The following is a 16,668-nucleotide window of genomic DNA, read 5'->3' as shown; positions in this document are numbered from 1 at the left end:
TGACCAGGATGGTAAAGGATCTCAAAATGGTGATGGAACTTGTATAATTGTCGGAGTATTTTAAGGTTTGCCAAGCCTTTCACTCGATATCTCATTTGTTCTCACAACAAAATTGTGTTAGGTGTTAGAATTAACCCCATTTTATAGATGAGGAGACTGAGGTTGAAGCAGGTTAAATGACTTGACCTGGATCACACAGCTTAATAAATGTATAAGGCTGGATTTAAACTCAGGTCTTCCTGGCTCCAAGTCTAACAATCTAGCTAATGTACCACCTAGCAACGGAATGTTTAACTTGAAAACTTAGAGTAACATGGCAGCTATCTACAGCTGTTGGTGGAAAAGGGATTACATTTGTTCAGTGTGGCTTCAGAGGAGGCAGTACAGCCAATGGATAGAGAATCCATAGGATGCAAAATTTGGCTTAAATCGTTGTTCGAAACAGCCTGATCAGAGCATTAATGAAGTGTTTGTGAGATAGTGAACCGCCCGTCATTGGAAGCTTCTCTGCAAAGGCTGTATGACCACTTGGGGGAGATGTTGCAAAGGAATTCCTGGGTCTCTGCATGTAGAAATAAATTGTACCTAAGGAGTTTCAGGATGCCTCTAAGCAATGACAGCTGTGATTAAACTAAGTTTTTCTTTGAAGGGAACAAGAAGTATTTGAAAGTTTGATTGCTGGGGTGTTCACACTGCATCATTTTCACTGATTTCTGGTCTTTTAGGTACTCACCTTTATAGAGTGGGGTCTCTCGGGACTTGTTAGAAATATCAGGTTCAGCTCCACATTGTAAAAGCGTAAGTAAGCAATCTAGGTTTCCCCTACAGGTTGCTATGTAAAGGGCCGTTTCCTCCTGGAGGGTGCGTTGATCAATAACACCAGGATATGCTAGAGGAAAGATCATTTGAAAGATTTTGTCAATAAACTCACCAGAGGTGGCACAGTGGATAGAGCACTGGGAACTCAGCCTCCTGACTTCAAATCTACCCTCAGACATTTACTAGCTGTGTGACCCTGGGCAAATCACTTAACCCTGTTTGCCTCAGCTTCCTTATCTGTAAAATGAGCTGGAGGAGGAGATGGCAAACCACTTCAATATATTTCTCAAGAACACCCCAAATTGTGTCAATAAGAATCAAACACAACTGAACAACAAGAACACACACGCACATTTACAGGATGTTCAAAAATCTTAGTACAGCTTTAAGCTTTACTAACTTTAAACTGAACTAAGAATTTGGGGATACCCTAAACTAAACGTTTAGAAAGCAGCCTATACTACTTATCAGTGAATGGCTTGGATTTCAAGGAAGAACATTGATGAAATTACATGAAATGAACCAGCATGTTATATTAATATTTGTCTAATGCTCCTATCTAAATGTTTTAATATAGATTGTTTAATGCTGTCTCATACCAGACTTCAGAGGAAGGTAAAGCTGTTACTCTGAATCTGACAAATGAGAGGATTGAAGTCTAAAGATTTAAGAATAACAATCCATATCTCTAAAGCAGAGGCATCTAGGTGGTAAAATGGCCTTGAATCAGGAAGAACTGAGTTCAAATTCAGATATTTATCAGCTGTATTATCTTGGGCAAGACATGTTACTGCTAGCTGCCTCAGTTTCCTCAACTGTAAAATGAGGATAGTGATAAGAATCAAATGAGATAACAATGATAAAGTCCCTGGCACACAGCAGGTCCTTAATAAATGCTCATTTGCTTCCTTTCTAAAACAAGACATGGTGTAGTAGATAAGAAGGTCATTCAAAATCAGAAAGACTTGTGTTTTAAGTCTTCTGACCACCTGACTGATTGTGGGCATGTCATTTAATCCACTAATGCTCTAGTTCTGGATTAGAATTCTTCACCTAGGGCCTAGAAGAAGTCGGTAAAGTTGCATGAGAGAAAAAAGACAACTTTATTTTCACAAGCCTCTAACTGAAATTTAACATTTCCTTCAATTTAAAAATAAATAGTTGCATTTAAACAAAAAAAAACATGCCAGGCCTCCCCATCTCTCCCAGGTTGCAAGAACAAGAGCTAGTGACCAGTCAAACCCTCTACTGATTGAAAGGGGAGCTTTGATCTACTCTGTTTCCAGCCTGGGTCAGTCTGCCCCTTCTTGGGCAACCTGTTGTCCTCACCCTCCCCAGGCTTCCCATATTAATGACAAACTTATGCTGACACCTTATTGGCATTATTCACTGTTGCTCATAACTCCCAAGTTCAAAAGATCCGCCCACCTCAGCCTCCCTAGTGCTTGGGATTACAGGAACCACACTTGGTTTAATTAATTTTTAAAAAATAGCCTGAGTAGGAATCCATAGACTTCACCAGACTGTCAAAGGGCCCATGACTCCCCAACAAGTTAAGAATGCCCACTCTAAGATTACAAACTCTACCTTGCTAGAGTGAGTTCCCTTACATGTGAATTCCATATATATTTCATATACATATATGTATATCTATATAGAGTAGGAAAGTAATTAATAAATGTTGTTTTCATTTGCTGTGCATCAGATTCTTGAAGTATTTTGTTCAGTTGTATTCAACTCTTAGTGACCCCACTTGGAATTTTCTTGGCAAAGACACTGGAGCAGTTTGTTAGTTCCTTTTCCAGCTCATTTTACAAATAAGAAAATGGAAGCAAAGAGGGTTAAGGGACTTTCCCAGGGTCATACAATTATTAAGTGTTGGAGGCCATAGTTGAACTCATGAAGATGAGTCTTCCTGATTCCAAGTCCAGTGTTGTATCCATTGTACCACCTCGCTGACCCTTTTTTATATGTGTGTGTATATGCGTACATATGCATACATGTGCATATGTGTATATGCATGTGTATATGTGTGTATATGTATATGTAGGTGTATACACACATATCTATACTCATCTATCAATACAGTAGGATTATGAAATAAGGAGACAGATTTTTTTTACATTGTGCAACCTTTCTTCTTCTTCCTTCCATTTTCTGTCTTCTCACATCCTTATCTAATGCAGATTTACCTTTTTTTTTTCAACTCACCTTTCTGCAATATTTTCAGACAACCCAACTGGCCATAATAGGCTGCTTCATGAAGAGGGAGCCATCCATCCTTGTTGGGTTCAGAGAGGTTTTTCCCTGACTGGATCATGGAAGTTAAGGCATTCTCATCACCATCCTTGATGGCCTTCACCACAGGATCTATGGCTCTTTAAGAATAAGGAGAGTTAGTTAGGATTGGCTTACCTCAGTAGTTAGTCAATCAGTCAACAAGCATTTATTAAGCACCTACTGTAATCCAGGCACTGTGTGAGGAGTACAGAGTCAGGTAAAAAACAGTCCCTGCTCTCAAGGAGTTCACAGGCTACAGAGGGAGACAATATGCAAATGACTCTGTATCTATGATAAATTGATGATAATTAACAGAAGGAAGGCATTAGGATAAAGGGAGATCAAGAAAGACTTCTTGTACAAGGTGAGGTTTTAGATGGAACTTGAAGGAGAACAAGAAGGAAAGAAGAGAAAGAGAAGCCCAAGCATGAGGGACAGTCAGTGGAAGTTCCCAGAGTCAGGAGATAGGGTTTCTTATACAAGAAAAAACAAGGAACTGTACATGGTAGGGTTGAGTGGGGAGTAAGGTACAGGAGTACTGCAAAGGTAAGAAAAACCCAAGGCTGTGAAGGACTTTGAACACCAAACAATGTATTTTATATTTGATTCTGGAGGTAAGAGAGAGCTGTTAGTGTTTACTTATTGGGGATGGGGGCAGTAATATGGTCAGTGCACTTTAGGAAGGTGTTGAGTGGAGAATGGACTGGAAGCAGGGAGACCAAGAAGCTGTCTATTACAGCAGTCAAGGCATGAGGGATGCCAGGCTGGTGGCAGTATCAGAAGAAAGAGGATATCAGAGATGGAAAGGAACATAGAATCGCTAACTATAAAGTCAACAAGCATTATCATAGGGGTTCTTAACCTTTTTTTTGTATCCTGGAAAGCCTTTGGCAATCTGGTGAAGCCTATAGACACCTTTTCAGAATATAGTTTTTAAGCGCATAGAATAAAAGTATAATATATAATAAATAATACGTAAAATAATATATAAAATACATAGGATTATAAAGGAAGCTATATTGAAATACAGCTATTAAAAATTTTTTTTAAAGTTTACGAACACTAGGTTAAGAACTCCTACTTTGTTAAGTGCCTGATGCGTGCCCAGCACTCACTATGCTAAGCACTAGACATATGAAATGCAAAAGTAAGGCTGTTCCTGACTTTAATATAATGTTAAAGGTAGGAAAAGACCTTAGAACACATAACAGAAAATGTTAAGGTTAGAAGAGTCCTTAGAAAACAGGTTAGACTGTGGAACATAAAATGTTAGAGTAGAAAAGACCATGGACATTATCCTGCCCAACCCCCTCCTTTAACTTAGAAATAAACTGATCATTTTTGTTGCTGTTCAGTCATTCAGTCATATGCAACTCTTCATGACGCATGAACCACAGTACTGCAGGCCCTTTTGCCCACCTCTATCCCCCAAAGTCTGTCCGAGCTCATGTTTGTTGCTTCCATGACACTATCTAACCATCTCATCCTCTGCCTTCCCTTTCTCCTTTTGCCTTCAGTCTTTTCCAATATCAGTCAACAAATATTTAGTAAGCACCTACTATGTGCTAGGCACTGGGAATATAAATACAAAGAATGAAGTAATCCTTTCTCACAAAGAGCTTACATTCAAATGGGGATATTAAAGATACTACCCAGCATTTTCTGGCTTAGAGTGAGAATGCAGATTCAAACCCAGGTCTCATGACTAATAAGCCAGTGTTATTTCAAAGAACTACTTATTTCTTTGGACCTTCAAGAAGGGTATTGCATATTTTTAAAAAATCATAATTTGGACATTAAAATTAAAATCTGTCTTCACATCACTCTGAGAAACATGGAAGTACAATCAAACTGATGGAATGAAATGGCTCTGGTCTGGTGAGACTCAGGAGACCCATTGTTCTAAGGAACTCCCATATGGAGAAGCTCTCTCTAAAAATGCAGGTTAGTGACTTTTTGGCAGTTTAGGATAGGCTAAGTCATTTGCCCAGATTATACATTTAATAGCTGTCTCAAGCAGGACTTGAACTCAGGTCTCTCTGACTTTGAAGTTGCCTCTCTGTCTACCACCAGGCTATCTCTCATTGAATGTTATAATGCGAGTTATTTGGGAATATTGGAATAAGAAATGCCACACCTCAGACTATGGTCCTCTTTGAATCACTTCACTGTCTTTGCTCTTTCTCTAAGCAATTAAGATTATATGATGACTCAGTCTTACCATTCTTACTTCCCATGTACCTTACCTCAAAACAATCACCAAAAAGCTGGAAGGGACATTAAAACAGCAAATATTTAATCAAAATAAAGAATTCTAAGGCCAGAAGACACAATTCTTCATCATTTTAATATTTTTTATATGGTCCCACTTAAAGTACCCAATCCTTTTTGTTGTTTCTCAGTCATTTCAATCGTGTCCAACTCTTCATGACTCCATTTAGGATTTTCATGGATAAGATACTGGAGTGGTTTGCCATTTCCTTCTTCAGATCATTTTTACAGATGAAGAAACTGAGGTGAACAGGGTTAAGTAACTTACCCAGGGTCACATAGTTAATTGTGTTGGAAGCTAGATCTGAACTCAAGAATATAAGTCTAGGCCTAGAACTCTATCCACTATTCCACCTAGCTGCCCCAAGTCTTGCTTCCTGTTTAAATCTAATAGTCCAATCTCACTATATTATAGATGAAGAACGTAAGGTCCAGAGAAGGGCAGTCACTTGCCAATGCTCACCAAGCTAATTAATAGTGAGGTCAGGACAAAAGCTTGGTTATTCTGATTCCCAGGTAACTGTTCTCTCAATCCAACAAAATTAACATTGGTTAGCAATAATATGTTTATATGTTTATCATTTTTGGAAATCCCTCCAGAATGTTGGTTAGCAATAATATGTTTATATGTTTATCATTTTTGGAAATCCCTCCAGAATAAATCCTCCAGTGTTGTTTATAATTGTTACCTATGTTTGTGCCTTATGCCCTTACTAGATTATGATCTCATAAGGCCAGGGATCATATCAAATAATTAAATTCAGTAAACATTTATTGAGGGTCTACCATGTGCCAAGTACCATGCCACTGGGGGTATAGAGACCAAAAACAAAGCAGTCTGTGACTTCAAGGAGTTTGTATTCTATCTCATACTTATATTAAAGTGAGTCTAGAAAGAGAAGATAAGGTCTCGCTGTGAAAGGCTTTAATAGCCAAACACAGATATTTCTATTTTATCTTAGAGGCAGTAGGGAGCTATTGAAATTTCTTGAGTAAAAGAGTGGCATGGCCAGCCCAGGGTTTTAGGAATATCAATTTTATAGCTGTAGGTAGTATGGATAGGAGAAGAGAAAGACTGGAAGAAGAAAAATTAGTTAGGAGACAATAAACCAAGAAAGAAATGATTAGTGCCTGAACCAGGGTGATGGGGGCTCTGTGAGTAAATGACAGGAACAGATGAGAGATGTTATGGAGGAGGTAGAATTGATAAGAATTGGCAGCTGGGAGCAGTTATAAAGAAAAAACGAAAAGGAAAAATGGAGGATGATTCTGATACTACTGAATTATTTCCCCAAAGATTCCTACACATATATGTAAAGAATCAGAAGTGAAAAGAAACTTAAAAGTCAATTAGTCCAATTCTCCCATTTTATAGATGAGGAAACTGAAATCAAGAGAGGTTCAATGATTTACTCAAAATCAAGGCTTTAAACTGAGGTCTTCTGATTACAAATCCCATATTCTTTCCATTACATTACAATGTCTAGTGCAGTCCTATGCACATAGTTGGCACTTAACAATGAATGAGTGAATTAATTAATTAACTGATGCTGCTACAAAATTGTCTTCATCTTATAAATGGAGAAAATTAGCCACAAAGAGGCCAGAGCCAATGACAAGACGAGCATCAAAATGAAGAGCTCTCAGACTTGTACCCATAAACCCACCTGACGACTTCCTTCCATTTAAGTCTCTTGGGTTTGTATTAATAGCTTTTCATGCATGTGAGATGCACATAAAATTAAATGTGGATGAAGTCAGGGGAAACAGGCAGGAAAACTAGAAACTGCTTCCACCCACCCACCCTCATCTACCAGGATGATTTTTGCTGGAACCTTTCATCAGAACATTTCTCAAGTTCAGGACTAAAACCACAATGTACATTTCCCGTTTCCTCTCTTCCCCTCACACTCCTTCCTTTTGGTTAACCTTGCTGAGTATGCTGCTGAACTGCAGCTGGGTAGAAAGCAGAAATTCTATGTTAAGAAACAAGCATATCTCTCTCTCTCTCTCTCTCTCTCTCTCTCTCTCTCTCTCTGTCTCTGTCTCTCTCTCTCTCTGTCTCTGTCTCTCTCTCTGTCTCTGTCTCTCTCTGTCTCTGTCTCTCTCTCTGTCTCTGTCTCTGTCTCTCTCTCTCTCTCTCTCTCTCTCTCTCTCTCTCTCTCTCACACACACACACACACACACACACACACGCACACACACACATTCTCAACACTAGCCACAAGGAGAAGAAACATCTTTCCCCAGGGTATCTACATGGCCCCTCTCGATCTTGCCATTTTCCTCTCTTCCTTGAGAATAAAACCCAGGAAGGCTGAGAACAGAGGAAGTTGTCTTGCAAGAAGCAGAGTCTGAGAACTCTCCATTCTTATCAGGGATCTGTCATTGACTTTGGTGAAATCCCCTGCTTTTGCTTAACAGAACACAGGATTTTGAGTCAGAAAGATCTGAGATCAAATTCTGTCTCTCATATTTGCTTGCTAGGTGACTCTAGGCAAGTTGCTTAATCTCTCTCAGACTTAGTTTCCTCATTTGTAAAATAGGAACAATAATAACCTGTACACATCACAGGGCTGTTAAGAGAATCAAAAGAGATAACATATAGAAAACACTTTACAAACTTTCTAGAGCTTTATAAATACTAGTTATTATTATCTCTCTCTCTCTGTAAAATGGGACTTATTTTAGAAGCTCTCCTTCTCCAGGATGGTCCTTCACATAATCACCCAGATCTATTTTCGTTAACCAAATGCTGGCACTTTTGGAGTAGTTGTTGATTATTGAGTCTTCTCTGAGCTAGGGGATGTTACTGACCTCATTTCAAGGTTTGCTGGGGAAAATGGAATAGGTACTCCCCCACCCCAGGACTATCCTTAGAAAATCATTGACAAGAAACCAGAAAGCTAACAAAGTGATCAGAATTTCATTCATTCTGCTACCTCATCTCCCTCTCACTCTCAATCAATTTTGCTTAATATCATAAAATAATAGAACATTTTAGAGCTGGAAAGGGAGTTACAATGAAGAATAAGGAACCATGAGCTTGGAGAGGGTCCTCAGCATCCTGGTCCATGGAATGTTGTATCTGGAAGGTACCTTAGATCGACAGATTGGAAAATGTTTTCTCTAAAAGAGACCTTAGAATAACAGAAAATCAGAGATAGGAAGAGACCTTAAAACAATGGGGAAAGACTCAAAGCTTGGAGGGGTCTTATAATCATAGAACCATATTATGTTAGAATTGAAAGGGACTTTTAAAAACAGAGCAAGTCAGAATGCAGAACACAGAATGTGGGAGATCACCTACCCACTCATTTTACAGAGGAAATTGAGGTTTAAAGAGAGAGGAAGTGACTCCCTAAGGTCACAAGGTGAGTTACTGGCAGGACAGAGACAAGAGAACCCTGGGTCTCTCCATTTCCACGTCAGAACTTTTTGTTTTGCACCATATGGGGTTGTTCCTTTTTCTTTAAAGTATATTTGCATGGGTTGACCAGAAAAGATGTAATGGAGCTATACGAGATCCTGTAAGCTGAACTGACCTGTGCAAGGCTAGAGATGAAGGATTAGAGGCAAGTTGTTTTAAAAATTCACAGAGGAGCAAAACTTTTTGATTCTTAAAACCAGAATCCTTTTCTACACATTTATTATCTCTGATGCTTATTGATCTTTTTTTTTAAGTACTAATTCTCTGTAGTCCATCTCTTTAATACCTATCATCTCTAGGTCACACTAAATGGCTTTAATTCAAGGACCATCACAACTTCCTAAGGATCAAAATGACAAGAAACCCAAAGAAACACATGGTGGCTTTAAGCAGGCTACAGCATATAATCAGAGGAGACTCGTATAAAAGGCATCATTAAGGACAAAGATGATCAGATGGAGTACAAGAGACAACAAATGGGCTGACCCAGTGCCTCAGTGAGATGTTAAAAGCATCAGAAGAAGGCTTCCATACTGAAAGAATCCTCTATGGCAGAATGAGTGCTCCACCTGGAATCAAAGGACTTAAGTTCAAATTCCATTTCATACCTTTGTGACTTGGAGAAAATCACTTAGCCCTTCTGTATTTCATTTCTTCATTTATAAAAAGTAGATGTTGGACTAAGAAATCACCCAAATCTGTTTACAATCTCATGACTTTTCAGTTCATGAGGGGCAAAAACATGGATACAACTCATTCAAGATGGGAAGGCATGAATAGATGATAGCTATGAAAGAAGATCCCACTCCAATGAGTTTGGAGAGCCATCTTATTATGTCATTGAGTGGCTTTTGGACTTATGCAGTGGTTAGGATTTAAGAACCATAGCTGTACTGGCATTTGGGGATCCAGTGGACCTGCTCAGTTCCCAGTATCTAGAGGAGTTTGCACTGTCAATCAATCCACTGCAGACATGGAAATCCTCCCTCCTTTCAAAAGGGAAAAAGTAAGGAAATTTTGAAAGATCAAATATTAATCCAATTTGGGTTGGGGGGGCAGCATTTCTGCTTGGTAGTTATACCCAGATACACTGGCATTAATTAATGCTTTCCTGATTCTGGTATTGCCTTCTTCTGTCTGTCTCTGTTTCTCAGTCTCTATTCTCTCTTTCTCTGTTTCTCATTCATCTCTTTCTTTCTCACTGTTCCTCTCATTGCATCCCTGTGTATCTCCCAGTGCATTTCCGTCTCTGTCTCTCTCTCTCTTAACTTATTATTTGTCCCCCTGGGTGTAAGGAGCATCTTAATACATCCAGAGTTTAAAGCAGCATGAAGCTAATTACCCATGCTACTGACAAGTGAATTAGCAGACAAACATGAGCAAGGACCTGGTTGCCTCCCCACTGAGTGGTGACTCATGAGTTCTGAGGAGTCAGGAGAGACTGGACCTTCTGGTCTAGGTCCAACCCTTGAAATGACTATAATGTGTTTAAGGGACACAAGGAAGGAGAGAAGTGAGGGAGGGCAGGAATTCCTTCCAAGCCACCTTCCTCACTGCCCTGACATAGCCCTTACCCACCCTCTATGATACCAATGCCATTTGGGTTAGTTAGGACAGACAACAAGGTGACTGGGAGTCTGGGACAAGAGGATATAAGGAGTCACTTACACAGGCTGGGGGGTCTTGAACAGGCTGCCGTTGTATCTTTGCCTGACCCCTTGAAACAAGCCCACATTGGGAGGCGGAGGCTGGGTTCCCGAAGTAGCTGCAGACCTGGAGGGGTGATGGCATGAGTGAAACAAGGAAAAATACTCAGAGTAAGAGAAGCGGGTCATATCCAGGGATTGTTGGAGGCAGGATCAAGGGAAAGAGAGAGAAAGAGGGAGAGTGGAAGAGGGGGGAGAAGAGAGGGAGGGAAAAAAGAGGGAGGGAGGGAGAGAGAAAAGGAGGGGGAGAGAGAGAGAGTGAGAGAGAGAGAGAGAGAGAGAGATTGAGAGAGGCTGACGCTGGGCACTGGGACTTTGAATGAAAGCAGATGGCCACAGCTTGCTCTGGGCTGGACTCAGCTGTTCTCAGCTCTGGATTATTTTTGGCCTTCTGAGGAAGCACCAAGGGATTTGAATGACCATATAAGACAACAATGAGGTTCACACCCCCCTTTAAAAAAAACACAACCACACAGAAGGAAGATATGAAGTGACATGATATTCTCCACCTCCAAGGAAGATTTGAAAAAGTGGTTAGAGTGGTTAGCTGCAAGCTGAGGTCATGAAATTGTCCCAGTCTTATGGTGCCTCCAGGGCCATGTCCCATCTAGGCTAAGAAGTGCCTCCTCCAGGAAATCACAGTCTCCAAACCCTTTTCTTCTTCTGTTCTTTGACAACTGAGTTTAATTCAACAAGCTTTTGTTAAGCACCTGCTCTGTGTAAGGATCTAGGGGACATAGAGAGTTTAAAACCCTGTCTTCATGGTCTCTTCCTGAGACTTATTAGTGACAGCAGATATATATGTGTGTGTGTGTATACATACATATACACATATACATATAGATACACATGTACGTATATGTGTATGTACATATACGTATAATAGAAAGAATCCTGCCCTGAGGAGCAGGAGGCCTAATTCCAAGTCCCAATTCTTCTGACAAGCTGCGGACTCCTAAGGGGTTCCATGAATTTGTTGTTATTATTGTGTTGTTTTTAAAAAAATATTTTGATAACTGTACTTCAATATAATTTGTTTCCTTTGTTCTCCTTTGCATTTTATTTCATGCCCTGAAAAACATTACTCTGATATTTAATCATGGGCTTTGCCAGACTGCCAAAGAGTTCCATGCCTTTTTGTGTAAAAGGGTTAAGAACCCCTGGACTAAACAGATCAGTGAACTTGGAAAAAGTCACTTCATCTGCATCACCCTTGGTGTCCTCATCTATGAAAGTAGAGGGTTAAAGTTTAAGGTTAGATCTGACATTTTGTAATCTATGAATGATATCTGTGATTCCTTATCACATCCTCCATAGCAGCTGGTCCAAACCTTCTGTTCCTCCTCAAGGTCCCTATAGCAATCTCTCCCACCACTCTCTCAGTAAAGGACCCCACATCATCCTTAAAATGAAAAAAAATCTAAATAATAGTAGCTAACATTTATATTTTTGTTATATCATTTTTCAGTTGGATCTGACTCTTCATGACCCCATTTAGGGTTTTCTTGGTAAAGATTCTGGAGTGGTTTGTCATTCCCTTCATTTTAAAGATGAGGAAACTGAGGCAAATAAGGTTAAGTAATTTTCCGAGAGTTGCACAGCCAGTAAGTTTCTGAAGCCAGATTTGAACTCATAAAGAGGAATCTTTCTGACTCCAGGTTTGGTGCTGTATCTACTGTGCCACTTAGCTGACCAGCAATTATATAGTGCTTTATAATTATTATCTCAGTAGATCTCACAATGATTCTGGGAGGCATTATTATTCCCATTTTACAGATGAGGAAACTGAGGCAAATGGAGGTTAAGTGACTTGCCCAAGGTCATACAGATAATAAGCATCTAATGCCAGATTTGATCTCAGGTCTTCCTGATATCAGCACAGATGGACCACTTAGCTGCCATAAGTACCTGCTCTTCTCCCCTGTTCTTCATCTTAAAACCCTTTTACATCATATCCCATTTTATCCTTTACTACAGTCTGTGATAAAGAGGTGAGTCCTTATCCTCAGTAGAGCCAACCCCTCTACCTATGCACATGACCCCACATATTCCTTTCTCCTTACCCTCATTTTTCAATTTGGCTTCTAACACCATCACTCAAGTGACTATCAACACTATCTAAACTGCTCAATCTTAGAGCTTTTCTCTGTCTTCAGCCCTCTTCACCTTTCTGCAGTTTTTAATATGGTCGACCAACATCCTAGGTTTTCTATACACTTGGTTCTCCTACCCACATAATCACTTCTCAGTCTCCCTTGCTGCACCATCATCTATGTACTGCCCACTAAATGTTGGTATCCTGCAAAGGTCTGTCTCAGACCCTCTTCTCTCTCTATACCCTCTCTCTTTGGTGTCATTAATCTGCAAGGGTTTATCAACTTTCTCCATAAAACTATCAACTCAAAATATGTGTATTAGCTTCCTCCAGAATTCCAATCCTCCATTACCAAATGCCTTTTGGACATCTCTACCTAGATGTCTCATCAGCATCTCCACATGTCTAGAATGGAACTCATAATCTATGACCTGCTAAAGCTATCCCTCCTTTCAACTTCTCTTTCTGCATGATGGCCACCATTAGCCTTCAAGTCACTCAGGTGCATAACCTTGATTCTTTCCCACCCCACCCCCATATTAAAATTATCTGCAAAGTCTCATCAATTCTACTTCCTCAATACCACTCACATCCATTTCTTTCTCTCTAATCACAGAACCACCACCCTAGCTCAGGCCCTCATCATCTCTTATCAAATTGCTGAGATCACTTCCTAACCAGGCTCCTGACATCCATGGTGTCCCCTCTCCAGTCTCTTTTATAAAACTGCCAAAAATATTCCTCCTAAAACATGGATCAGGTCATACCATGCCTATGCTCAGATAAAACTGATGCCTTCTTATGGCTTCTACCATAAAATACAAACTCTTCCACTTGGAATTTTAAGTCCTTTACAAGATGGTGACTTGCCAGACCTATTTTGTACAAGTTCCTTTCACACATTCTACAGCCGAGTCAAACTGGCTTTCCCACTGTTATCCTTCTTCCTCATCTCCACCTCTTTTAATTCTTAACTTCTTTCAAGACTCAACTCAGATGGCACCTACTATGGGAAGACTTTCCTGATTCCCTTAGTTCAGGGGTGGGGAACCTGCGGCCTCAAGCTCTACATGTGGCCTTCTAGGTCCTCAAGTGCAGCCCTCTAACTGAATCCAAAGGACCTAGAGAGCCACATGTGGCCTCAAGGCTGCAGGTTCCCTACCCCTGCCTTAGTTTTTAGAGCTCTTGATCTCCTCAAATTACCTTATATTTACTGGTTTGAGTATATCTTATAGTCCCTCAGTGGAATGTGATCCTATCCCCCCTTACCCAGTAGAGGCAGGTGTGGTTTTTTTTTTTCATTTTTGTCTTTGTGTTTCCAGTATGTAGCATACTGCTTTACACAAGGTAGGCACTGAAAAAAATATATATTGTTGTTCCCGTTATATATAATAGTATTTATTTGGGCAGCTAGGTGACACTGGGGATAGAGCACTGGGCTTAGAATCAGGAGAATCATTCAATCTCAGACAATTACTAGCCATGTGAACCCAGACAAGTCCCTTAACCCTGTCTGCCTCAGTTTCTGTATCTGTAAAATGAGCTGGAGAAGGAAATGGCAAACCACTCCAACATTTACCAAAAAAAAAAAAAAAGACTCCAAATGGGATCAAAAAGAGTCCTAATTCACTGAACAACAATGAGCATTAATAACTGCCTTAAGTTCTGACAAGTGCTTTGTATACATTACCTCATTGGATCCTCACAATAATCCTGTGAGGGAGATGCTATTTTCCCATTTTACAGATGAGAAAACTGAGATTGACAGAGGTCAAGTGACTTGCCCAAGGGTCACAGAGAAATATATCAGAGGAGGGATTTGAACTCTGCTCTTTTTGACTACATGTCCAGTCCTCTACCCAGTAAGCCACTTTGTTCCTTGGAATTGACCCACATTTAAGGGAAGATGGGGTATGGAGAATGTTACTTTTGTTCCAGAACCATTTTTACACGATTTTGAATGGATGAAAGTCATTTTGCAACTTCCTCTGCTTTAATATCCATTCCCATTTAAGAGGAGGTTGTGCAAGTGATTGGGGTAGGTAGATGAGCTAGGGGAGGTAGAGAAAGTAGATGAGAAAATTTTTTGCTTTGTTTTGTTTTTAAATTTTATCTCTGACCTCAAGCCCTGAGGGAGGCCTGACCCAGATCCTCAAACACTGTCCTCAGCAGCTCTCTTATCAGCAGACTTGAAAAGAACAAAACTGATTATTAGCATGACCTGGATAAACCAATTCACCACTCTGAGTGGGTTTGGACCAGGGTGATGGAGCCAGCTTGTACAGACTCTTGAGAGCTGATCATTAAATTTTGAGTCTGAGCATTTATACCTTGAAAATTGACAAATACAAAAAATCCTGTCTTGATTTATTATTCTGTTGATTTTCTAGACTTAAAAAAGCTATGAAGAAAATGTTAATAATGCAAATTAAATTTAAAGTGTGTTGTACTTTCTTCCCCAAACCCCACCTCCGCCCCGCCGAGAGGCAGTTGTTACACATTTGCCAATACATCACTAGACTAAGGAGCCTATATAGCTCTAAATCCATGCTCCTCTGAGAACTTCTGCTTTCATAATCTAGTTTTGAGATATCATTCTACAATCTAAAAACCTTTTTAGGACTTTAGAATGCCTTTCAGGTGCTCTATATTTTAACATTAAGTTCAATCGATCCCAACAAAAATGTAAGTAGCAACTGTATGCAAGTCCCTGTGTTAAGTGATTTGTTATTGTTTCAGTCATATCTGACTCTGTGACCTCATTTGGGGTTGTTTTGGGAGAGATATTAGAGTGGTTTGCCATTTCCTTCTCCAGCTTATTTTGTGGATGAAGAAACTGAGATAAACAGGGTGAAATGACTTGCCCAGGGTCACATAGTTAATAAGAGGCTGAGGCTAGATTTAAACTCAGAAAGATGAGCCTTCTTGATTTCAGGCCCAGCATTCTATCTACTAGATAGCGCCACATAGCTATCCATATCTAATCGAGCCTCCTCTTTTTATAGATTAGGAAATCAACACCCATTGAGTCCTCTATCCATTATACCACACTGTCTCTCCGGTTTTTGCAGACAATATTTAAATATGCTATTTATGTAGAGAATGTTTAGACTGGAAGAGACTTATAATATTGTCTAACCTAATTCCTTCATTTTACAGATAAGGAAACTGAGTCTAAGAAAGGGAAAGTAACTGGCCTATGGTGGTCTAGTAAGTGGTCAAGCTGTGACTCCAACTTGAGTCTTCTAAGTCTTTCTCAAACAATGTTTCAGCTGCCTTCTCCCTTCACCCCTATGGCCCCTTTGTCCTATTGATGAGTTCATCCCAGAATCTCCATTTAGGTGAAGGATCCAAACCAAATCTTTCATTCTCTGGAATTTACCATCACTCCCCCATGGAGGTATTTCTCTCCCATGATGTTCCTTTTGTATGTTTTCTTCCCCCATTAGAATGTCAGCTCCTTGAGGACAGGGACTGGTTTTCTGTTTGCTTGCATATTTATTCCCAGCATTTAGCCTAGTACCTGGAACTTTGGAGTTGCAAGCTCTTAATCAGGACTTGTAGACTTGACTTGACTTGCTGCTCTCTAAGACTAACTGCTCCAGAGAGGAAGTATGATATGGTGGATAAAGTCCTGAACTTAGAATTAGGATGAGTTGGGTTCAAATGCCACCACAAACATTTATTAGCTGAATGACCTAATTAGCTAAACAGGCAAGTTAGATAAGTAATTTTCCCAATGTCACACAAGTAGTAAGCATCAGTGCAGGCATTCAAACTATGTCATATGACTCTAAATCTAGTACTCTATTGGACCACACTGATTTTCATTGGTAAGTTCCCCAAGTTCTCAATAGCTTCTTTCCTAGGATCCATAAATAGTCCTATTAGCAAAGTACCTCAGTATAACAAGAACCCAGTGAGGAAACCTTTAGAGAACACTGAGAATGGAATTTGTTCACTGGATGAGGTTTGTTTTTCAGTCATGTCCAACTTTTTATGATTCCACTTGGGATTTTCTTTGCAAAGATACTAGAGTCATTTGCCATTTCCTTCTCCAGTTCATT

At 39.8% G+C, this 16,668-nt stretch overlaps 1 protein-coding gene across 9 annotated transcripts in view; it reads right to left on the bottom strand.

The window, feature by feature from the left end:
- The window catches only part of ASB2 (ankyrin repeat and SOCS box containing 2), a 164,640-nt gene that overhangs the window by 32,344 nt on the left and 115,628 nt on the right, over positions 1-16,668 (bottom strand). For 8 of the 9 annotated variants that reach the window (XM_072622476.1, XM_072622475.1, XM_072622478.1 and 5 more), the window contains 3 exons: positions 10,469-10,573; positions 3,031-3,197; positions 734-889 (listed from right to left, as the gene is read on the bottom strand). In XM_072622476.1, the coding sequence (XP_072478577.1) occupies positions 734-889; positions 3,031-3,197; positions 10,469-10,573 (428 nt within the window). The remainder of the gene's footprint in view (positions 1-733; positions 890-3,030; positions 3,198-10,468; positions 10,574-16,668) is intronic. The other variant, XM_072622479.1, reaches the window with a different exon arrangement.

Source organism: Notamacropus eugenii, chromosome 7 (assembly GCF_028372415.1).
Source record: "Notamacropus eugenii isolate mMacEug1 chromosome 7, mMacEug1.pri_v2, whole genome shotgun sequence".
Classification (NCBI taxonomy): domain Eukaryota; kingdom Metazoa; phylum Chordata; class Mammalia; order Diprotodontia; family Macropodidae; genus Notamacropus; species Notamacropus eugenii.
This window is presented reverse-complemented; position numbering and strand designations above follow the sequence as displayed.